This window comes from Hemiscyllium ocellatum, chromosome 34 (genome assembly GCF_020745735.1).
Source record: "Hemiscyllium ocellatum isolate sHemOce1 chromosome 34, sHemOce1.pat.X.cur, whole genome shotgun sequence".
Classification (NCBI taxonomy): Eukaryota; Metazoa; Chordata; class Chondrichthyes; order Orectolobiformes; family Hemiscylliidae; genus Hemiscyllium; species Hemiscyllium ocellatum.
Genome location: NC_083434.1, coordinates 6838842 through 6860718, shown reverse-complemented (window position 1 = coordinate 6860718; position 21877 = coordinate 6838842). Strand labels below are relative to the sequence as shown.

At 41.5% G+C, this 21877-nt stretch overlaps 1 protein-coding gene across 2 annotated transcripts in view; it reads left to right on the top strand.

Moving 5' to 3' along the window:
• The first annotated feature begins 13025 nt into the window (after window positions 1-13025).
• The window catches only part of LOC132832270 (protein Jumonji-like), a 447638-nt gene continuing 438786 nt past the window's right edge, over window positions 13026-21877 (top strand). The window contains exons 1-2 of one of the 2 annotated variants that reach the window (XM_060850122.1): window positions 13026-13106; window positions 13400-13561. In XM_060850122.1, coding sequence (XP_060706105.1) covers window positions 13517-13561 — 45 coding nt within the window. In that variant the 5' untranslated portion in view covers window positions 13026-13106; window positions 13400-13516. The other variant, XM_060850121.1, reaches the window with a different exon arrangement.

Here is a 21877-nt window from a genome sequence, read left to right as displayed (position 1 = left end):
ATCTTTTTCCTCTACTATCACAGGGCAGCCCACTTAATAACCAGGAAAGCAAGAATAATTGCAGGCTCAAAATAAAATGAATGAATTACAGATACACAATCCTTTATCCAAAATCGTTGGGGGCCAGTTGTTTTTCGGAATTCGGAATTTTTCGGATTTCGGAATAAATGACATTTTCACAGTGAAATAAAAAATATTACCCAACAGCAGACACACATGTGTATAACACAAGTGCTGAGACACAATTGACACCCGCCAGTGCTGGGCCATGCCGCCACATCACGCCTGAGTGACAGGGTTCACGTAGGTGTGGAGTTGGGTCACATGCTTGCAAGCCAAAATGACTCTCCACACTCCACGAGAAAAGTTTCAGATTTGGAGCTTTTCGGATTTCGGAATTTCAGATAAAGGATTACGTACCTGTATAACTTCTCTGGTAATAGGAACCTGTAAGGGTAGCTATGTGTGTGAAACTGTAAGCAAACAAACAATACCCAAGAAGCTAAAGAACTGAAGATACTGGAAATCAGAAACAAAAACAGAAGATGCTAGAAAAACTCAGCATGTCTGGCAGCACCTATGGAGAGAAAGCAGAATTAACAGGTCAGGTCTGGTGACCCTTTTTCAGAAGAAATAATATCCAATTTTAACCTGGGGCAACAGTCAGTGGGTGGGGCATGACCTTTATGCCAAATTGGTCTCCAGGCCTCAGCTGCATAGAACTAACTGTCTTCCACCAGAAACCAACAGGAAGAAACAGTTGGCTGGTGAGTAGAAGAAGAACATTAGTTAGCAGGTGACTGCAGTTGCATTCCAAAGGTATGTTGGAGGATGGGTCCTGGGACAGGGAAATGCCAAACATCACATATGGGCCTATAACACCACCCCCCTTTGCTCCAAATGACAACAATAAAAAAAACAATTTTTAAAAAAAATTCTACAATTTTTAGGCCACTTTACACCCCACTGATTCCTCTTTGTGCTAGGTTTCCCCAGAGAAAGCCACAATACATCGTGCACACAGACTCTGGTTAAAATTATAGTTCAGGATTCAGTCATCAGAGTCTAATCTCCACAGTTAAAGAAGAAGTCCCATCTTTCCTGCATGCACATTTCTTTTTTACTCAGAAGAACATGTATAAATTGAAACCTGTGGGAAGGAAGCTAAATCTCAGGATTAATTCTAACTTTCCACCTACTCAATTTCTACTGGATAAACAGTGCTAAAATTTTCCCCACAGACATTTCACAGAAACAAATTATTACATGATGTACTCTGGTGAAATACCAACATAGGGCATCTGTCTTCATAGTGAAGGATGTCATAAACATCCCAAAGATATCAAAGAAGCAAAGTACTAATAGGAGGAAAGATCTTGTAACAGTCTCTATCACAAGGGTCAAAGTATTTGACAAATGAATAGGACTGGAGGTGGATGTGCTGCAAGATCCCAATATCCCGCACCCAGTGTTTTAAAGAAAGTGACTGCAGAGGTATTGGTTAAAATATTCTAAAAACCAGGGACAACAGCTGCAGCCTATTCAGGCTCTCCCTGTACCTCAAATCCTCCAACCTTGGCAACATCCTTGTCAATCTTTTCTGAACCCTTTCAAGTTTCACAACATCTTTCTGATAGGAAGGAGACCAGAATTGCACGCAATTGGTCTGAGTATTGAGTACAGGAGTTGGGAGGTCTTGTTGCGGTTGTACAGGACATTGGTTAGGTCACTGTTGGAATATTGCATGTAATTCTGGTCTCCTTCCTATCGGAAAGATGTTGTGAAACTTGAAAGAGTTCAGAAAAGATTTACAAGGGTGTTGCCAGGATTGGAGGATTTGAGCTATAGGGAGAGGCTGAACAAGCTGGGGCTGTTTTCCCTGGAGCGTCGGAGGCTGAGGGGTGACCTTATAGAGGTTTACAAAATTATCAGGGGCATGGATAGGATAAATAGACAAAGTCTTTTCCCTGGGGTCGGGGAGTCCAGAACTAGAGGGCATAGGTTTAGGGTGAGAGGGGAAAGATTTAAAAGAGACCTAAGGGGCAACTTTTTCATGCAGAGGGTTGTACATGTATGGAATGAGCTGCCAGAGGATGTGGTGGAGGCTGGTACAATTGCAATGTTTAAGAGGAATTTGGATGGGTATACGAATAGGAAGGGTTTGGAGGGATATGGGCCCAGTACTGGCAGGTGGGACTAGATTGGGTTGGAATAGCTGGTTGGCATGGACAGGTTGGACCGAAGGGTCTGTTTCCATGCTGTACATCTCTATGACTCTATAACAGTCGCCTAACCAATGTCCTGTACAGCTACAACCAATTTCGATTCCTATACTCAATGCTCTGACTAATAAAGGACAGCATACCGAACGCCTTCTTCGCTATCCTATCTACCTGCGACTCTACTTTCAAGGAGCAATGAACCTGCACTCCTGCACTCTCTTTGTTCAGCAACACTCCCTAGGACCTTACCATTAAGTGTATAAGTCCTGCTCTGATTTGTTTTCCCAAAACGCAGCACCCAGCATTTATCTGAATTAAACTTCATCTGCCACTTCTCAGCCCATTGTTTCATCTGATCAAGATCCCATTGTAATCTGAGCTAACCTTCTTTCTTGTCCACTACACCTTCAATTTTGGTGCCATTTGCAAACTTACTAACTTTACCTCCTATGTTCACATCCAAATCATTTATATAAGTGATGAAAATTAGTGGACCCAGCACTGATCCTTGTGGCATTCCACTGTTCACAGGCCTTCAGTTTGAAAAACAACCCTCCACCACCACCCTCTGTCTTCTACCTTTGAACCAGTTCTGTATCCAAAAGGCTAGATCCCCCTGTATTCCATGAGACCTAACCTTGCTAACCAGTCTCCTAAGGGGAACCTTGTCGAATGCCTTACTGAAGTCCATATAGATCATGTCCACAGCTCTGCCCTCATCTATTCTTTTTGTTACTTTTTCAAAAAACTCAATCAAGTTCCTGAGACATGATTTCCCACACACAAAGCTTTGTTGACTATCCCTAATTAGTCCTTGCTTTTCCAAATACATATAAATCATGTCCCTCAGGATTCCCCCAACAACTTGCCCACCATTGACGTCAGGCTCACTGGTCTATAGTTCCCTGGCTTGCCCTTATCACCTTTCTTAAATAATGGTACTACATTAATCAACCTTCAGTCTTCTGGCACCCCACCTGTGACTATCGATGATACAAATATCTCAGCAAGGGACCCAGCAATCACTTCCCGCGCTTCCTCTGTCCTTGATGTTTTTACTATCTGTATTAATGACTTGGAAGGGTAGGCAGAATGCAATCTATGAAAATTTACTGACAATACTAAAATGATTTGCTTTCCCACGGAGGGCATGTTGTAATAAGGATGTAAGGAATTTGCAAAGAGATATAGACAGGTTCATGGCTAGATAAATGTAATTGGGTGAAAGAAAGGGTGAAAAGATTAATTGTAATGTAACAAAGTGTGAACTCATGCAATTTGGCAGAAAGAATCAACAGGCTAACTGTTATTTGAATGGAGAGAAACAGCAAAGTAAGTGCAGCACAGAGGGATCTGAGTATTCTTGTGTATGAAAGCAAAAGGTCAGAACACAGGTACAACAAGTAATGTAGAAGCAAGTGGAGTTTTGACCTTCATTGCTGGGGGTTGCAGTTTGAAAATAGGTAAGGCTTATTAGAACTGTACAGTGTGTTGGTGAAGCTGCAACTGAAGCACACATGCAGTTTGGTTCCTGTAATTAAAATAGGATATACTGACATTGCAGACAATTCAAAAGAGATTCATTGGGCTGATTCCTGGAATGTAGAGGTTCATTTATCAAGAACACCTTTATTTAGACTTCAGAAGAATGAGAAGTGATCTTATTGGAATATATAGGATTCTGAGGAGTCTTGACATGGTAGATGTTGAGAAAGGGTATAGTGATTGTAAGGAGGTCAGTCAGGTGGACCTTATAGAATATGAGTTTCCTGATTTAATTAGGGGGCCCTGATTGGCAGATATAAACAGGAGTGTCAGGAGTTCAGCTTTCTCTAGGAACCAACCCTGTGCTAGCAGGGTCAGTATCATATATTATTCACATGTAAATAAAGGATGACTTGGTGACAGGGTAATGGCTTTTGTGGTGTTATTTCAGGGGGAATTTCAAACTAGGTGACATATAAGGAAACACTGATTTAAAACTAAAATGAGAAGAAATTCTTTCTGTCAGAGGGGAGTGAATATCTACAATTCTTCACCCTAGAAACATAGAGCCTAGACAGATTTTTGAAATTGAGTTTAGGGCTGTGAGGAGCTGGTAGGAGTTGAGACCTGGGGCAGATCAGTCCTGAATTTACTGAAATGAGAGGCAGGCTTGAGGGACTGAATGGCCTACTCCTGTTCTTAGTTCTTATGTGCTTATGATGCTGTAGTATTCCATTGATGTATTAAAAACCTTACGGAAGTGCATTAATGTGGATGCAGAAATCTGAAACCATCACAGAAAATACTGGAGAAACTCAGCAGGTCTGGCAGTATCTGTGAAGAAAGATACAGAGTTAATATTTTGAGTCATAAATGACTCTTCAGAACTGATGCTGTCAAACCTGCTGAGTTCCTCCAGCATTTTCTGAGTTACTTTCACATACGACGCTGCCTTAATTATCCACATAATAAGATTGTTTCATCATCCCCTCCTTTGTCAGTCATACTCAGTAGCAAAACTCTTACCTCTGAGTCAGAATGTCCTGTGTCCATATACCCTCTAGAGAATTGAACAAGAAATCTGCTGAGGGAGTGCTACACTGCCAGGATGCATTCCTCTGGATGGGACATTAAACTGAGAAAGTATCTGCATTCTCAAATGAACCCAAAAGGTCTCATGGCAGTATTTCAAAGAAATAAGACATAGGAGTGGAAGTAAGGCCATTCGGCCCATTGAATTCGGCCCACTGGGAAATGTTCTTCCCAGTGTTCTGAATAATACTTTCTGAATTGCTTAAAAATATTACAAACTAGACCTTACAGAGGTTTATAAATTCATGAAGGGTGTGGATGGGGTGAACAGCCAAAGGATTTTCCCCAGGTTCGGGGAGTCCAAAGCTAGAGAGCATAGGTTTTAAGGTGAGAGGGACAGATCTAAAAGGCAGCTTTTGATGCAGAGGATTGTGCATGTATGGAATGAGCTGCTGGAGGAAGTGGTGGAGGTGGTACAATTACAATATTTAAAAAGCATCTGGATGAATACATGAATAGGAAGAGTTTAAAGAGGTATTGGCCAAGTGCTGGCAAATGGAACTAGATTAATTTAGGTTATCTGGTTGGCAAGGACAAGGAAGGATCTGTTTTTCTGTACAATTCTATGACTCCACGACTCTATCTAAACTTTATTATGTAATTGTTGTGGGACTTTGCTGTTTGTAAACTTTCTATCCTTTTCCTGATATTAAAATAGTGGCCACACTTGATTAGTTATAAAGTGCTCTGGTGCATCCTGAGGTTTTGCTTTAATTCATGTAAACACAAAATGAGGAGGCAATGTAGTTTTAATGTTCCCCTTGGCAGTGACAGTGAAAGGTCACACTTTACAACTTTCTTTAGTCTAGTGGGAGCGTTCATAATATGTTCACTCACCTCTTGAAGTAAGTTCTGATTATCTACCAGTAAAGAAATAACGCATTTTGAAAGAAACCTTTGAACCTTGGAACCTCTCACTTGAAAATTTTCAAACTTTGGCCGATTCAGATGATGTGGCACTATACAGTAAGTCTTGGCAACAATGTTGGATGATAAGAACTCATACCGTGAGGTTATCATTGTGATAAAACAGTTGATTATTCAGGAAGAAGGTTTGTTTTTGTCCTATGTTATGGGATTTCATTGAAATAGCAATAAAATTTTCATAAGAGGTTAAAGGCACTACCATTACATGGCTCTTTTTTTTTCAAGAATTAGTTCATTCGAAACACATGGTTTACATTTGAATCCCTGCTCTATTCACTGCCACTTCTTTCACAGAGTCATAGAGATGTACAGCACGGAAACAGACCCTTTGGTCCAACTCATTCATCCGACCAGATATTCTAAACTAATCTAGTCCCATTTGGCAGCACTTGGCCTATATTCCTCGAAAACCTTTCTATTCATATACCCATCTGGATGCCTTTTAAATGTTTTAATTGTACCAGCCACCAACACTTCCTCTGTTAGTTCATTCCATACACACACCACCCTTTACATGAAAAGATTGTCCTTTATAAGTCTTCACCTCTCCCCCTAAACTTTTGCCCTCTAGTTCTGGGCTGGCCCAACCCAGAAACAGCTCTAATTTGTCAGATTGCTAGTCCAACATCCAGGATTAAGTGAGCAGATATTTCCTCCAACTTTATGTTGAGAAGACAGTAGCAATTATCTTCTGCCTTACTACAAAGTTCACTTCCAAGTCACTGATGTTTTCCCTTTTTCTCAGTCCAAATCAGACTGTTTGTACCCTTCTTTCCCAACTTGATCCCAGAATGAGTTTCCAATCACAGAACGGGGCCATCACTAAGACCACCTATTTCCAACTCTATACTGTTGTCTAATTCCTTTATCCATGCCCTCATTGTATTGAATTGTTTATTCCTGCATTCCTGCCCAACCTCCCGCATTCTACCTTCTGTAAACTTGAGAATCCAATTCTGTGCCAGTGCTCTATCTTGCACCAGTTCTATTCATCCATCACCACTACATTTCTGATTTATACTGACTTACAGTAAAACACGTCAACTCTAAAATTCTTGTACTTGCTTACAGATAGCTTGATGATATTGCCATTTCTATATACGTACATCGGCTTTTTCATCCCCAAAACCCTCTGAGCTAGGAGAGTTTCCTTCAGTTTTTGCCTGTTCAGCACCCTGATATAATTACTTCCATCAGTAGCAGCCTACTTGCAACTATCAAAATCCTAAACTCTGGAATTTCTAAATCTTTCCAATCCTCTTTTCTTCTGTAAACCCATTTCTAATGTTCCTGTGAAATCCTTTGGGTGTTTCACTATATTAAAAGTGTCATATAAAGCCTAATTGCTGTCCATGTACACAATAAAAATCACTACCTTTGAAGTTTTTATTCTTCTCATTTTTCTCCAGCTGTTTCCTTAAGGCATGAAGTCATGCTGGATTATTGTTCCACAGATGACTGAATTTCCCCTAGTAACTCACTTAATTGGTCATATTTTGTTTGTGAGTTGAATAGGTGAAATTCATGTGCCATTCTACTCTTGGAAACATCACGATTGAGGCCAGATTTGAGACTGTTAGTGGTATGCCTCAAACCTGAGTAGCGATTGCTTTACAATTAAGTTGCTTCCCAAGGTTGAGAAGGCATGAACATCTGATGTGAACAGACATAAAATCTCATGGAGCAATGGTTAGCAGTATTGATGATCTTGAGAGGCAGGATTAAGTTAGGAATAAAGTTTACTATAAATGGTGTATAACATCAAATTAAATTGATTAGTACACCATTGAGAATTCCATTACTGACATTAAGGCTTTTTCACGAGAAAATCTTTGGCACAAATATTCTTTTTTTGTAATTACAGGGTGGAAAATCCAGTTTCCTTGGTTTATTGCCTGAAATACTTTTGAAGTTTTGCTAATCTGACATTGTTTACCTGTATTGACTCGACCATCTGTTAATAGTCCCTAAAGTATCTGCAAAGAAATGATAGCTAATATTGAGATGACTTCAGATTCTGAATGATTTGGCATAAAACTGAGTTAGTGGCCTAAGTAAAAGTCCCCAGATCAATTCACGCTTCTGCTGAAATATCTATGCTCAGGCGGTCCACCAGGCCCGAGGACCATAGGCTAGGGAAGGTAAAGTTAGCTAAGCTTCCTGCTATTGATCACCACTATTCATTGATCCTCTGATGGAAATCCATGTGCATGGATGTCAGGAGATAACTGGCTTGGGCTTTCTCACAAATCCCTTCATAGTTGAATAGGTTACTGACACGCATTGTCCAAGTTCCATATGCAAGTAATAGACGCTTGGGAGAAGTACGCAAATTGACAAATATCCTTGCAACTGTAATCATCTGACAGCTCATATGAAATCAATTGGGAAATGATAAATGTTGAATGAAAGAAAGAATAAACTGAATATCTTTAATGATGTCTGTTACTGTTCTGTGAATAGGATCTGCATGCAAACAGAAACTATTTTGTTACCTAATTCAATCACTTAGTTCACCTGCAATGTCAACTTTTCAAGCAAAGTAATAAGTTTAATGACTTGTTATAAAACAAACTTCACTGCACAGTTGGATCAATAAACTTGATATTTAGAAATCAAAGGAATAAAGTTAATTAACAGTAGATCAAGATGACATCTGATTATAAAAGAGAGCCAGTCACTTGTTTGTACAAAAATACTTCAGTGCTCAGGTGCATGGAAATTCAATTACATAAGAACCTAAATTTATTCTACACAACAGTTGTCAATAATTTCACTGATTCCAACATGATAATTTACTGCAGTGAAATGAAAACAATAATTCACTGAAGCAAAAATGCTGTTAATCATTTCATATAATATAAATGTGAATGAATCATTAGTAAATTATATTTTTTTCACATTTGTAAAATTGAAGCAGTAATATCCATCCATCAATATTTGTTTTCATTGGAGTAAAAGGAATATCATTGTTGTATTGTAGAAATAAGTTTAATTGTTGTGGAACTGAAGGTGCTAAAAATGGTTTTGTTCAGGCAAGATGTTTGCTCTCCGGTGACCGATTCAGCATGGAATATTTCCTTCCCCATCCCTATCTGTGTTCCACAGAGACCATTCCCTCCATGTCTCCCTTGTTAGGTCTATGCCCCCAACCTCCACACCCAGCATCTTCCCCAGCAGAAGTGTTCTCACACTTTTGAAGAAGTAATAAAGAGGATTGATGAGGGCAAAGCGGTAGATGTGATCTATATGGACCTGGAGGTCCTGGGCCTCCTCCGTAGCCAAATCCAACCCACTACAACTGGAAGATGAAGCCTCATCTTCTGCCTTGGGATCCTTTAACCACACGACTTCACCAGTTTCCAAATCTTTCTTCCATCCAACTGATCCCAGATCCAACCCTCCAAATCAACACTGGCCTCCTGACTATCCTACAAGTCCATCTTCCTTCCTATCTATCTGCTCCACCCTATCCCCTCTACCTGTCAACATTACCCTCCACATGCATCCACCTATTACCTTCCCAGAGCTACCTTGTCCACAGTCCCATCTGCACTCCCCTATTTATCTCTCAGCCCACTTCCCCTTCCACATTCATAAAGGGCTTATGCCCAAAACATCGACTCTTCTGTTCCTCAGATGCTGCTTGACTTGCTGGGCTTTAACAGCGCCACACCTTTTGACTCTGACTCTCCAGCATCTGCAGTCCTCACTTTCTTCAGATTGTTTGCACGATTCCAGTCGCCAGTGGACAGATGGGGTCAGGTGGACCATATTATAGTTTTGCTTGTCAATGCTGAGTCATTATTACCAAAGATGCTTAATGCTTTGGTGGGAATATAATTTACAATGTTTAAAATTTTAATTTATTAATGTACCCATGCCCTGTACCACTGTTAGCTCAGTTACCTGGGAGTGAGAAAGCATCCCTGTGCTGATGACATTGCAGCTTCAGAAGGAGTGAAAAACATTCTGGCTCTATGGATTAATTGTTAACTTACACTCGGTATAATCTGTATCAGTGTGTCTGATATATGACATTACTTAAATTGGGAAAGGTCCAATCATCTCCAGACACAGTGTGTTAGCCCTGCACCACATTATCAAACCAAAAGTTGTCTCTAAGAAGTGAGTTTGTGAAAGTGCTGAGTAAGGCCAGAATTGGGCTCAACCACAATTGATCTAATGCAAGCTAGGCCTGAAATTTGAGCAAATAATGAATTCCCAACACTCCTGAAATCAGCAATTTGTCAGGATAATTTTTGTGTACTTAGTGACAAAAGCAGTGACTTATCTTTGTTTCTCATTGTACAGACTGGAGGAATTGAGATGTTGGTTAAGAAAAAGAAGGAAGCATATGTCAAGTATAGACAGCAGAGATTGAGTAAATCCTTAGAAGAGTATAAATGCAGCAGGAGTATACTTAAGAGGGAAATCAGGGGGCAAAAAGGGAATATGAGATAGCTTTGGCAAATAGGATTAAGGAGAATCCAAAGGGTTTTTATAAATACATTAAGGACAAAGGGGTAACTAGAGAGAGAACAGGGTCCCTCGATGATCAGCAAGGCAGCCGATATGTGGAATCATAGGAGATGGAGGAGATACTAAACAAGTATTTTGAATCAGTGTTTCCCGTGGAGAAGGACATCGATGATATTGAATGTGGGGAAATAGATGGTAACATCCTGAAAAATGCCCAAGTTACATAGGAGGAGGTGCTAGATGTCGTAAAATGCATAAAAGTGGATAAATTCCCAGGACCTGATCAGAGGTACCTTATAACTCTATGGGAAGCTAAGGAAGTGATTACTGGGCTCATTGCTGAGATATTTGTATCATCAAATCACAGGTGAGGTGCCAGAAAACTAGAGGTTAGCTAACATGATGCCAGTGTTTAAGAATGGTGGTAAGGAAAAGCCAGGCAACTAAAGACTGGTGAGCCTGACATCGGTGGTGGGCAAATTGTTGGAGGGAATCCGGAGGGACAGGATTTACATGTAGGGTTCCTTTTCAGACTCAAGGCATGTGACTAGTGGTGTGCCACAAGGATCGGTGCTGGGTCCGCTGCTTTTGGTCATTTATATAAATGATTTGGATGTGAACACAGGAGGCATAGTTATTAAGTTTGCAGATGACACCAAAATCGGAGGAGTAGTGAACAGCAAATAAGGTTATCTCAGAATACAACAGGATTTTGATCAGATGGGCCAATGGGCAAGGATCGGCAGATGGAGTTTAATTTAGATAAATGTGGGATACAGCCTTTTGGAAAGGCAAATCAGGGCACGATGTATACACTTAATGGTAAGGTTTTGGGGAATGTTGCTGAACAAAGAGACCTTGGAGTGGAGGTGCATAGTTCCCTTGAAAGTGAAGTCGCAGGTAGATAGGGTAGTGAAAGATAGTGGTACCCTTCCCTTCATTGGTCAGAGCATTGAGATAAGGAGTTGGGATGACATTTTGCAGCTGTACAGAACATTGGTTAGACCACATTTGGAATATTGTGTGCAATTCTAGTCTCCCTGCTATCAGAAGGCTGTTGTGAAACTTGAAAGGGTTCAGAAAAGATTTACAAGTACGTTGCCAGGGTTGGAGGATTGAGCTGTAGGAAAATGCTGAATATGCTGGAGCTGTTTTCCCCGGACCATTGGAGGCTGGGGGTGACCTTATAGAGGTTTATAAAATCATAAGGGGGATGGACAGCGTAAATAAACAAAGTCTTTTCCCTGGGATGGGGGAGTCCAGAACTAGAGGGCATAGGTTTAGGGTGAGAGGGAAAAGATTTAAAAGGGACTTAAGGGACAACATTTTTATGCAATGGGTGGTGCGTGTACGGAATGAGCTGCCAGAGGAAGTAGTGGAGACTGGTAAAATTACAACATTTAAAAGGCATCTGGGTGGGTATATGAATAGGAAGGGTTTTGGGGGAAATGGTAGAGTAAAAAGTGAGGTCTGCAGATGCTGGAGATCCTGATGAAGGCCTCTGGCCCGAAACGTCGAATTTCCTGTTCCTTGGATGCTGCCTGACCTGCTGTGCTTTAACCAGCAACACATTTTCAGCTTTGGGGGAAATGGGCCAAGTGCTGGCAAATGGGACTAGATTAATTTAGGATATTTAGTCGGCATGGACGAGTTGGACCAAAGTGTCAGTTTCCATGTTGTACATCTCTACGACTTTATGTTTCTATGACTTGAGTTAAATAAAACTAATAACCATAAACTGAATTTATTTGCTTGCTTGGTGAAACATTAACTTGTCCTGTCTCTTTGCACATGCTGATTCACGTGCTATGGATCTCCAGTCATTTTCTGCTTCCATCAGGATGGGGTATCCTAAATTTTCTGATTTCATATGGAATCTTGTATTTAAATCTTGTTGCACTGCAGTTTTCTGTTTTACTCTAACGGCAGGCAAGGTTTCCACCATGAGTTGTGGAAGTAGGAAAGGTTGGGTGCGCATACATTACATATCGATGTTACAGGTGTCAGGTGTGAGTCAGTGGCAGCAGTCATTGCCTCTGAATTAGAAAATTGTGTCTCAAATCCCACTCCAAAGACTTGAGGACAAAATCAGAACTGACAAGTCAGTGCATCACTGATGGCGGTGAAGTTGCCATAGTCCTTGCTGGGCCACCGAGTCACTCTCTCATTAGAGAGAGACAACTGATGGTGGTTTAACTTGAAGGTTACCACCCTTCAGGCAAGGGGAAAGGTTAAGAAGGGAAATCCTTCATGGGAACCTCACTATCTTTCTGATGAAAAATTAAACTGAAGTCTCTGTTATATTGTATTACTCAGACTGAGAAGCAACCAGTGCTAAGATTTTTACTGATAGTACTACAACTGAGAGGAGGTTCAGCAATTCATCATTGTTCCAGCTCTAAGGGTTAATAATTCCCTGACCTATGCTTTGTATCCTGTAACAGTATGTCTGAATTTCTATGAATACAAACAAAAATACAAAGTTTCATGGTACCATTCTGTTGAAGGGTAGAGTATTTCTTCAACCAGCAAAAGAATTGTCTGGTCACTATCACGTCGTGGGACCTTGCTGAGTCGAGCTTGCATTTCCTGCAATACAGCAGCGACTTCACTTTTTAAAAGGGCAGTTAATTGGTTGCAGATTGTGAAAGGCACTATGCGAATGCAAGTTGTATGTGTTTTGTGCGTTCACAGAGGATACGGTGAGAGGAGAGTGACGAAGACAGATCGATTCGAGCGAGAGAGAGAAGAGCACAGAGAATGACGGAGACGGTAAAAGGGAAGTCCCAGGCAATACTGCAGCTCATGAGCTTTCCGACAGGGGCTATACTGAGTGTGCGTGGCCGGGAGCGTCCTAACGTAGCCATTTAAAGTTAAAGGGATGTGATTGGTGGGAGTGTGAGTATGAGCTTGAGTTGTGTGTGTGTTTGAGACTCTCGTCTGTCTCTGTACAGAACGTGACTATATTATTTTATTCCCCTTCTCTCTCTCCCCCATGTTTTTTTTTCTTATCCAAGATGTAACTTCACCATACGTAGCTTATTTTTTACTTTGTCATTTTCGTGTTGCTCGGGAACAGTAATTGTACCTGGTGCCGACGAGCTATGTTGTTCTGAGAGAGAAAAAAAGATGTTTTATTGAAGTGAATTATTTATTTTTTCCTCCCTCCCAACTTCGGATTTAATCAAAAGGAGAGCCAGCACGGAGAGGGAGCTTTGTAAATATAGACCAGCCAGGGCTTATCCACATCGACGAGATTGATTCATGTGGAATTTTCTCCTCCTCGCAAAGAAAATTGGGACAACAGGATGACCAGAGAAAGACCCAAGAGGAATATAATTCACAAAAGATTAGTAAGTGACTTGAGAAGTTTGAAAAGATCGTTTTTTTTTTCCCCTGAAGGAGGTCGTTAGGCTTCAACATTATGCCCTTGTTAGCGCGAGGCATATTTTTTTTTGTTTATGATTTTTTTGGCCGCTAATGCTGTAAGGTATCCCCATTGTACGGCTCTCGTTTTATTTCCCCAAACGTAGGGACAATTATGTGTTTGTTTTTAAATGGATTATCTCTTTATGTTGCTATCCACAGAGGAGTGTGTGTGTGTTTCGGTGACAGTCCGGCTCGTCCCTTGCCCGATCACATCTAATTATTATTATTATTTTTTTAAAGTGGTTGTTGATCAGGCCCTGTTTGTTGTATTTTGCAAAGCTTGATTCCGAGGAGGGAAGGGGAAGCGATCATGCTTCTCCAACCAGGACTTGAGTTTGTCCGCCTGGTGATCCATCGACGCCAGGCTCTTGCTCTCCCTCCCCCGGCCCAGCACGGCCCGGCCAGGCCAGGCCAGCACCGCTCTGCCCCCCATTTTGGATCTTTCTGCCGCCACCGTTGGTTTCTGCCGGGATTAATGGCAACCTGCATTGCCTTGTTGTCGAACTCTTATTTCCAAGCAGGTTCTCTCCCACCCCCTTCCTCCCTCTTACATCTGGACTATACAGTTCCACCATTTCTCTCTGCCCGGTTTTGTTTGGGTTTTTAATAACAAGTTGCGCGGAGAAAAGGTTTGAGGTTAGTTCCTTTTTTTTGTTGATTTTTTTTTGCTTGTTTGCCACATGGTCACACTGTGCAATGTTTGCATTCTCGTTTCTTACCCCCCCCCCCCTCTCTTCCCTTCTCCAACCACCATTCTTCAAAGAAAGGGTTACTGTCTGCAGTCGGCGGATGTGAATTATTCAGAGCCTTTAGGTAATGGAGAAGTGGAGAGATTGCAGATGTTTGAAAGGCTTCCATTACAGTTTGGATTGGAAAGGTTTCTTATCTTCCTTTTCCCCCTCCTCCCCCGTGAGTTTAATTTTTGGATTTGCGGTGACCTCTGACTCGGCAGACGGCAGTGTTTAAACGAGGAAGGTGACACGTTCCCTACTCTTTTTTAAACACACAACTCGGTTCCATTAAAGATTGCGCTGACTTCGACCAGTTCCACACGTTTCGCCGGATAGCGACACCCCGCCAAAAATAACCCCCAAAATGATCTCTTCCCCCCTCCTTCAGCTGGGTCCCTCCCTGACCCTCTATTGTCCGTCTGTAACTTGTCAAATTGCTGAATCGGTAAGAAAGCGACCGTCAGCGTGCATGTGGCATCACGGAAACAACAAAAACACACACAAACTGGAATGTATTTTTTTAAAAAAAAACACACGACGCATTGCAGAGAGGTCTTCGCTTAAGTTTATTGAGGGGGAGACAGAAAAAACACCAAGATTTCAAAAAGCAATCAGTGCGATGTTTTTGTCTCTTCCACTCAACATTTGAGTGGAAAAAGCTTCAGAACAAAAGAAAAGGGGAGGGGAGTAAAAGAGTGTGTAAAGTTTATGTTTTGCGCGTGGACCGATGGCGGTTGACCGGGCTTTCTTTGGGCGGGCGGAGGGGGGAGGGATGGCGCGAGCGGCTGTTGTCCGGAGCGGCGCCCGAGGCTGCAACAGGTCCGGCACGCGGGGCCGCTCCAACGCCGTGTCGGCCGCGAGCCGAGTGTGACGTCAGCGCGGCCCGGAAACCGGGGGGAGGGTGCCTCGCCTGTGATGTCACAATGGCGAGGGGGCGGAGCCGTGCTGGCTTTCGCGGAAGCGGCGTCCGCCCCACGTGACTAGGTTTTAATTCACAAAAAGGAAATGTTTCTGAAGTCTGCGCTTCTTCCTGATGGTGCGAGCACTGCAACAAATTGATTCCTTATCATATGCATGATTACGTGTACTCTAATGGTTCTGTTCTCAATTTGGCCTGCGTCGTTCCTTTGTAGACTTATTTTACGTGAGCAACGTGTTAAGTGACGAATTAATTATTTTATGAAGATTTCTGTTTAACTTTGGGTTAATATAGTGAGGAAAAGTGACTGTTTGCAGACCTAATAAACTTCATCACTTGTTGCTTTGCATATACCTGGAGGCAGGAGCTCCCAATTATTTCTTTAAACTTGCATAATAACACGGAGTAGGCTGTCTGCTTTCGCAACGAATTTCTCATACATTAACTAAAATGACTTGAGAGCTAATTTACCTTGAACGGAATGTGTTCTACCCAGCAACGGAAACATGCTATAGAATAGCAGTAGGTGTGCAATTCTAACCTAATCTTCCAGTTTCTGTCACCTGATGCATTTGAACTTCTTAGGATGTATAGCCATGTTTAGCCTTTTTCTGATCTTGTTGCTTTTTCTCTTCCGCTCCACCACCATTTTTGTTCACCTGCTGTCCAATGGTCTGCGACGTGCATGGTGTTTGTTTTAAACACGAAAATGAGTGCTACTGAAATTGTAAAATACATGAATGTAAATGAAGGGTGTATCCATTTGTTCTTGTGTTGGAGTGATTTAAAGCTGCATGTCATACGAAAGAAGCCTTTCCCCTTAAGTAAGATTCACCGTTTTCTCTTGAGACAAGAGGTGTTCTGAGTTGCTGCTTAATAAGAATACTTTTCTTGATGTTTCAAACCTGAATTGCTGGAAGAACTGTGTCTGGCAGCATCTGTGAAGAGAAACCAGAGTCAGGAGTGAAAATCGGATGGTTGTGATGAAAGCCTCCCATGCATTGACAGGGGTGTAGGGGTGTGTAAAGGTGCTCAGGTCCTAAAATGATTGAAATCAATACTGAGTCCTGAGTGGAAAATGAAATGCTGTTTTCCTGCTTGCGCTGAGCTTCACTGGAACATTTAAAAAGCCCTGAGAAGGAAATGTTGACCAGGAAACATGATGGCCTATTAAAGTGGAAGGCAACTGGAAGCTCAGGAGAGATTTTGCAGACATGTTCTACAGTGATATCACCCAGTCTGAATTTCATCTCCCCAGTGCAGAGGAAGCCATGTTATGACCAGTGAATACAGTAGACTAGTTTGAGTGAAGTGCAGGTATATTGCTGCTTTACTTGGAAAGGTATGTTTAGGTTCTTGGATAATAAGGAGGGAGGAAGTAAAAGGACAGGTGTTACATCTCCTGCAATTGCATGGGGCAAGGGATGTGGGGAAGAATGGACCAGGGTGTCGTGGAGGGAACCATCCCTGTGAAAGGCTGACAAGGGGGTGTGGGGGGGAATGTTTGTTTGATGATGGAATCCTATTGGAGCTGCCTGATTTGGCAACTTATGATCCTTTTTTGAATGTGGGGTCTGATGGAGTGAAAGTGAAGACCATGGGGACTGTCTTAGTATTGTGGGAAGAAAGGGAAGGAGTGAGAGCAGAAGTGTGAGAAATAGGTCAGACATGACTGAGGGCCCTGTCAACCTCAGTAAGGGAATCCTTAGTTGAGGAAAATGTTGGACATTTGAGAGACCTCCGCAAACGTTGGCATCGTCACAACAGATGAGATAGAAAAACTTGGAAAATATGTCCTGTAAAGTCTCCATTCTAATCTGTAAAGACATGTCACTGCCTGCCTATCCACAGAGATGGCAACAGAAATGTTATAAACAAGGGAAAGGAAGCATCTATGATGGACCAAGTGAAGGGGACAGTATGGTGTCAATTGGAAGCAAAATTGATAAATATTTCCAATTCCAGACGAGAGGTAGGAGCAGCACCAATGATGTAATTGAAGTAACAGAGAAAGAGTTGTGGGGAGGAACTTGATTTGGATTGGAACAAGGAATATTCCACCAGTCCTACGCTATTTTTTTGGTTTTTAATGTTTAATGTTGGTGCTAAGCTCGGTTTTGGAAGCAGCATTTTAAGTGTTGTTGATCCAATCTGTTAGAAAGTAATTTCTAAAATGCACTGCTGTCATGATAACAGTATTAAACCAGGAAACGATAAAGCAAGAGAGGTTTTTTTGTGCGTGGATCACAGTGAGATTGCTTGTACGGTCCGGCAGGGCAGTTTCCACCCTGTCCCCGCCCATCCGTCAAGTCGCGATTGAACATGTCCTTGCTCAGTTTTTATGGCTGTGGAATTTGCTTTGCAAAATAAATGTGCATTCTGCCACATTGGATTGGAGCTCAGCTCTTGGAATCATAGAGCTATACAGCATGGAGACAGACCCTTTGGTCTAATTCGACCATGCTGACCAGATATCCTAAATTAATCTCGGTCAAAAATCACAGGTCACCAGGTTATAGTCCAACAGATTTTTGTTGGACTATAACCAACTGTCATGTGATTTTTGACCTTGTCCAACCCAGCACCACCATGTCATAAATTAACCTGGGCCCATATCCCCCTCAACCCTTCCTGTTCATATATCCATCCAGATGCCTTTAAATGTTGTAATTGTACCAGCCACCACCACTTCCTCTGCCAGCTCATTCCATACATGCATCATCCTTTTCATGAAGACGTTGCCCCATCAATCCCTCTTAAATCTACCCATGCTCTCTAGTTTTTGATTTTCCCATCTTGAGGAAAAGACATTAACTATTCATCCTATCCATACCCCTCATGATTTTCTAAACCTCTATAACGTCACCCCTCCGTCTCCAACACTCCAAGGAAAACAACCTAAGCCTACTCAGCCTCTCCCTGTAGCCCACACTGTCAAATCCTCCAACCCTGGCAACATCATTGTAAACCTTTTCAGAACCCGTTCAAGTTTCATCAAGTTTCTTTCCTACAGCAGGGAGACTAAAATTGCATGCAGTACTCCAACAGTGGCCTAACCAAAGTCCCATAGCCACACGTGACCTGCCAACTCCTATCTCAATGCATTGACCAATAAAGGAAAACATACAAAACACATCTCAAGTTTAATCTAAATTAAACTCCTTCTGCTACTCATTGGTCCATCTGATCAAGATCCTTTTGTACTGTGGGATAACAGTCTTGGCTGTCCACTACATCTCCAATTTTGGTTTCATCTGCAAACTTACCATACCTCCTATGTTTACATACATATTATTTACATAAAATGTGAAAAACAGTGGACCCAGCACTGATCCTTGTGGCACACTGCTGGTCACAGGCCTCTAGTTTGGTACGCAACCCGCCACCATCTTCTACCTTTGAGCCAGTTCTGTATCCAAATGGCTATTTTTGATGCCAGAATTAGCAGTATACCAGTTGTCTTGTGTTGAGGAAGCTGTCCAGTTCTCACTGTTCAGAACATCCTGTAATGACTCTGCTAAATAAAACCATAACAAAGGCAGAAAAGCAGGAAAGCCATGTTTGGAAAAAATCCTTAGTGCAAATTAGTGTGGAGTAAACTGCCACCTGCAGTAATCTTGGAGCAGACACTAGGATGAGAATTGGAGGGGAGGGGTTAGGGTTAAAAGAATCATGGAGGGATAACAAAAGAGAAATTAATTACACATTCAAACTATTTTGTACACAGAAGAAATGCCTCGATTAGTTTACATTTATAAATTTTCGGTGAGTGTTTGGGTGAGAAATGCTTTCTGTGCTGCATGCAGGATATCAGCCTTTAAGTTTTATAGTCTTCAAGTAACAGGTCCACACGGTTTCAACATTAATATGGAAAATAATTGTCATTCTACTTTAAGGATCAGTGCCAAAGTGGCATGATCCTTTATGGTTTAAAGATGCCCATCCCAATTCAGTTTAACAGCTCCATATTTTTGAAAAGGCATTGTGGCTGCAATTGTCGGCTGTTGGATTTTTGATGATGTTAGAACTTTCCTGACCATGTGAATTTCACTCCATATCAGTATGCCCTGTCCAGACTTGATGAAAATCAAAACTAACATTCAAGTGCTTCTCCTTCAGAGTTGCTATCTTTTAACAATGCATTTATCTGAACACCACAGCATCATTTCCGAGTAGGAGACAGAGCTATCCATGATATGTAGGCCAACATTTATCCCTCAATCAATGTCACAAAAAAATTACTCTCTTTTACCATATTGCTGTTTGTTGGAACATGCAGTCCCCAAATTGACTTCGGTGCTTCCAGCAATGCAACTGTGGCTATGTTTCAAAATAGGAATTCATTGATGCTTTGGGATATATTTTCTAATCAATTTCTTCTGAGAAGTTATTATGCAACTCTGGTGCTATTTGTACCAGAGTTGTGTAATAACATCTCTGAACAGGGCCTAGAGGTAGGGCACTACTTTGTACCACATGAGCTTGTTCCCGTGGTTGTGAAAGACACTATGTAAATGCAAGTTTTTTTTGTTTCAATCAGTACCAACAAAAAGATTAACTGGTCATTTATCTTGATTTGTATAAGTTGGCTATGTCCATCAGGCCATGTAAACATGTGGAAGGTAACAAATACATACAAATTACTTGGTGTACCCTTTATTGCACAAATAATTTGCATTGATATCACGCCTTAGTCAATTTAGGGATGTCCTAAAGTCCTTTTAATGCCTACTGTTGAAGACTTCTCCTTGTGATTTAGCCAAGGTCCCATAAACGGTCAGACAATCTGTTCGTGGTGCTGTTAAATGAAGGATATAATGAGCGTAGGTAACGTACCTACTGCTGTTAGTGGTGTACTGTGATCTTTGAGGCACATAGGGCTTTGGATTAACGCATCTGAAAGATTGTGCTGCTGACTGACATTCTGTGTCAGCCTAGATTTTCTTTAAATCCCTGGGATTGAGTTTAAACTCATAATGTTCAGACTGTCAAGATCACTTGTTGTTGACTCAAGTCTGACACCTAAAGGTACTAATGCACACATTGAAAGATAGGAATACTCTTTAATTTCCTATTTTGAGGTATTTTCTTCCAGTGCTTTGTCCTGTTTCCTTTTGGGTGGTTATTAATCTTTGTCAAATAAGATCTTTATCATGAAATTAATGAAGAATTGTTTGCAGCAGAATTTAAATGAGCACTTTGGTGTTTTGTGGTGGGAATTTATTTGTTGTTTTGAAATTGAATTCATATGCAGCACTGTTAAGTAGTTGAGAGCATGACCATGTAACATCATAATGCTTGTGATGCAGTGGTTGATTTTATTGTCATGTGTAAAGAACAAAAGTGCAGGAATACAATCAAAAGTCGCCACACAAGGCACTATCTTAGGAATAAGTACCTTGGTACAGAATCTTGAGAACAAAGTTAACCACACATTGCGGACCTTCTTAATTTTTAAGTAGAGAATGAAGAAATAAAGTTCAAACCTTACAGTCTATCTTAAGTGCTTAGCCATGGTGGGCCTGTACTTCGAGGAATCACCTCAAGACTGGAAGTCCACACTGAGGGCACAGCAGGGTGAGAGACCTCCACGTACTGCTAAAAGTAGTGTTCCTGCCTCTGAGCTGGGGGCTTGAGTTCACGTTTGACCTGTTCAGAACATTTCATGAACAAGTTGAATCAAAATATGTATTGTTTTTATTTAGTGTCTGTTTTTGGCACTTCTGGCTGCATATTGATTTATATACTTAAGCCTTGTTTTTTTGCATTGATATGCTGGTCTCTGCCATCGTTGGTATGGTATATTTGTGGAACGACCTACTTCTATCAGATATTTAATTGACCACCAGTTAGACTGGGCAAGACTGCAGAGCTTCTATCTGATAAGTTATTTGTGAGATTGCAACTCTCAATGCTGTTGCTTCTGTTGGGTATGCATGTGGTCATCTGGAGCTTCACCAGTTGGCACCTTGATTTTGGGCATGCTTTTTGCTATTAATATGCCCTCCTGCACTCGTCTTGCTCCAGGGTTGATCTCCTGGCTTGATGATGGTGGTAAGCACAGGGGAGGAATGCCAAATATAAGCTTACAGATTGTAGATAAGTACAGTTCTGCTAATGATTCTCAGTGTCTCATGAATGCTTGACTTTGAGTTGCTTGATCAGTTTGAAGCTGATTCTATTAAATATGGTGATGGCACCAGAGAGTGATTGGAGGGTTTTCTGAATGTGAAGACAATTCTTAGGCTTCAGAATGATTCCATGGTGATTACTACTGATACTGTCATCTGCAACTTGTAGATTGAGGGCATGATAAAGTTCCGCCCCCCCCCCCCCCCCCTTGACGTCCTTACCACCTACTGTGGACCCATGCCCTTTGGGATTCAACCAGCCTGGTACTATTAGTGAGCTGTCCTTGGTGATAGACATTGTACTCTGAGTAGGGAACTTCATGTTGTGTCCTTACCACCTTCCATAATACCTTCTTCCAAGAATGTTCAATATAGTTTTAATTCCTCAGTCAAGATGGGGCAAGAGGTTTCTTAATCCTTGTATGACTTATGCTGTGAGTCCTCATTGACTTCAGATTC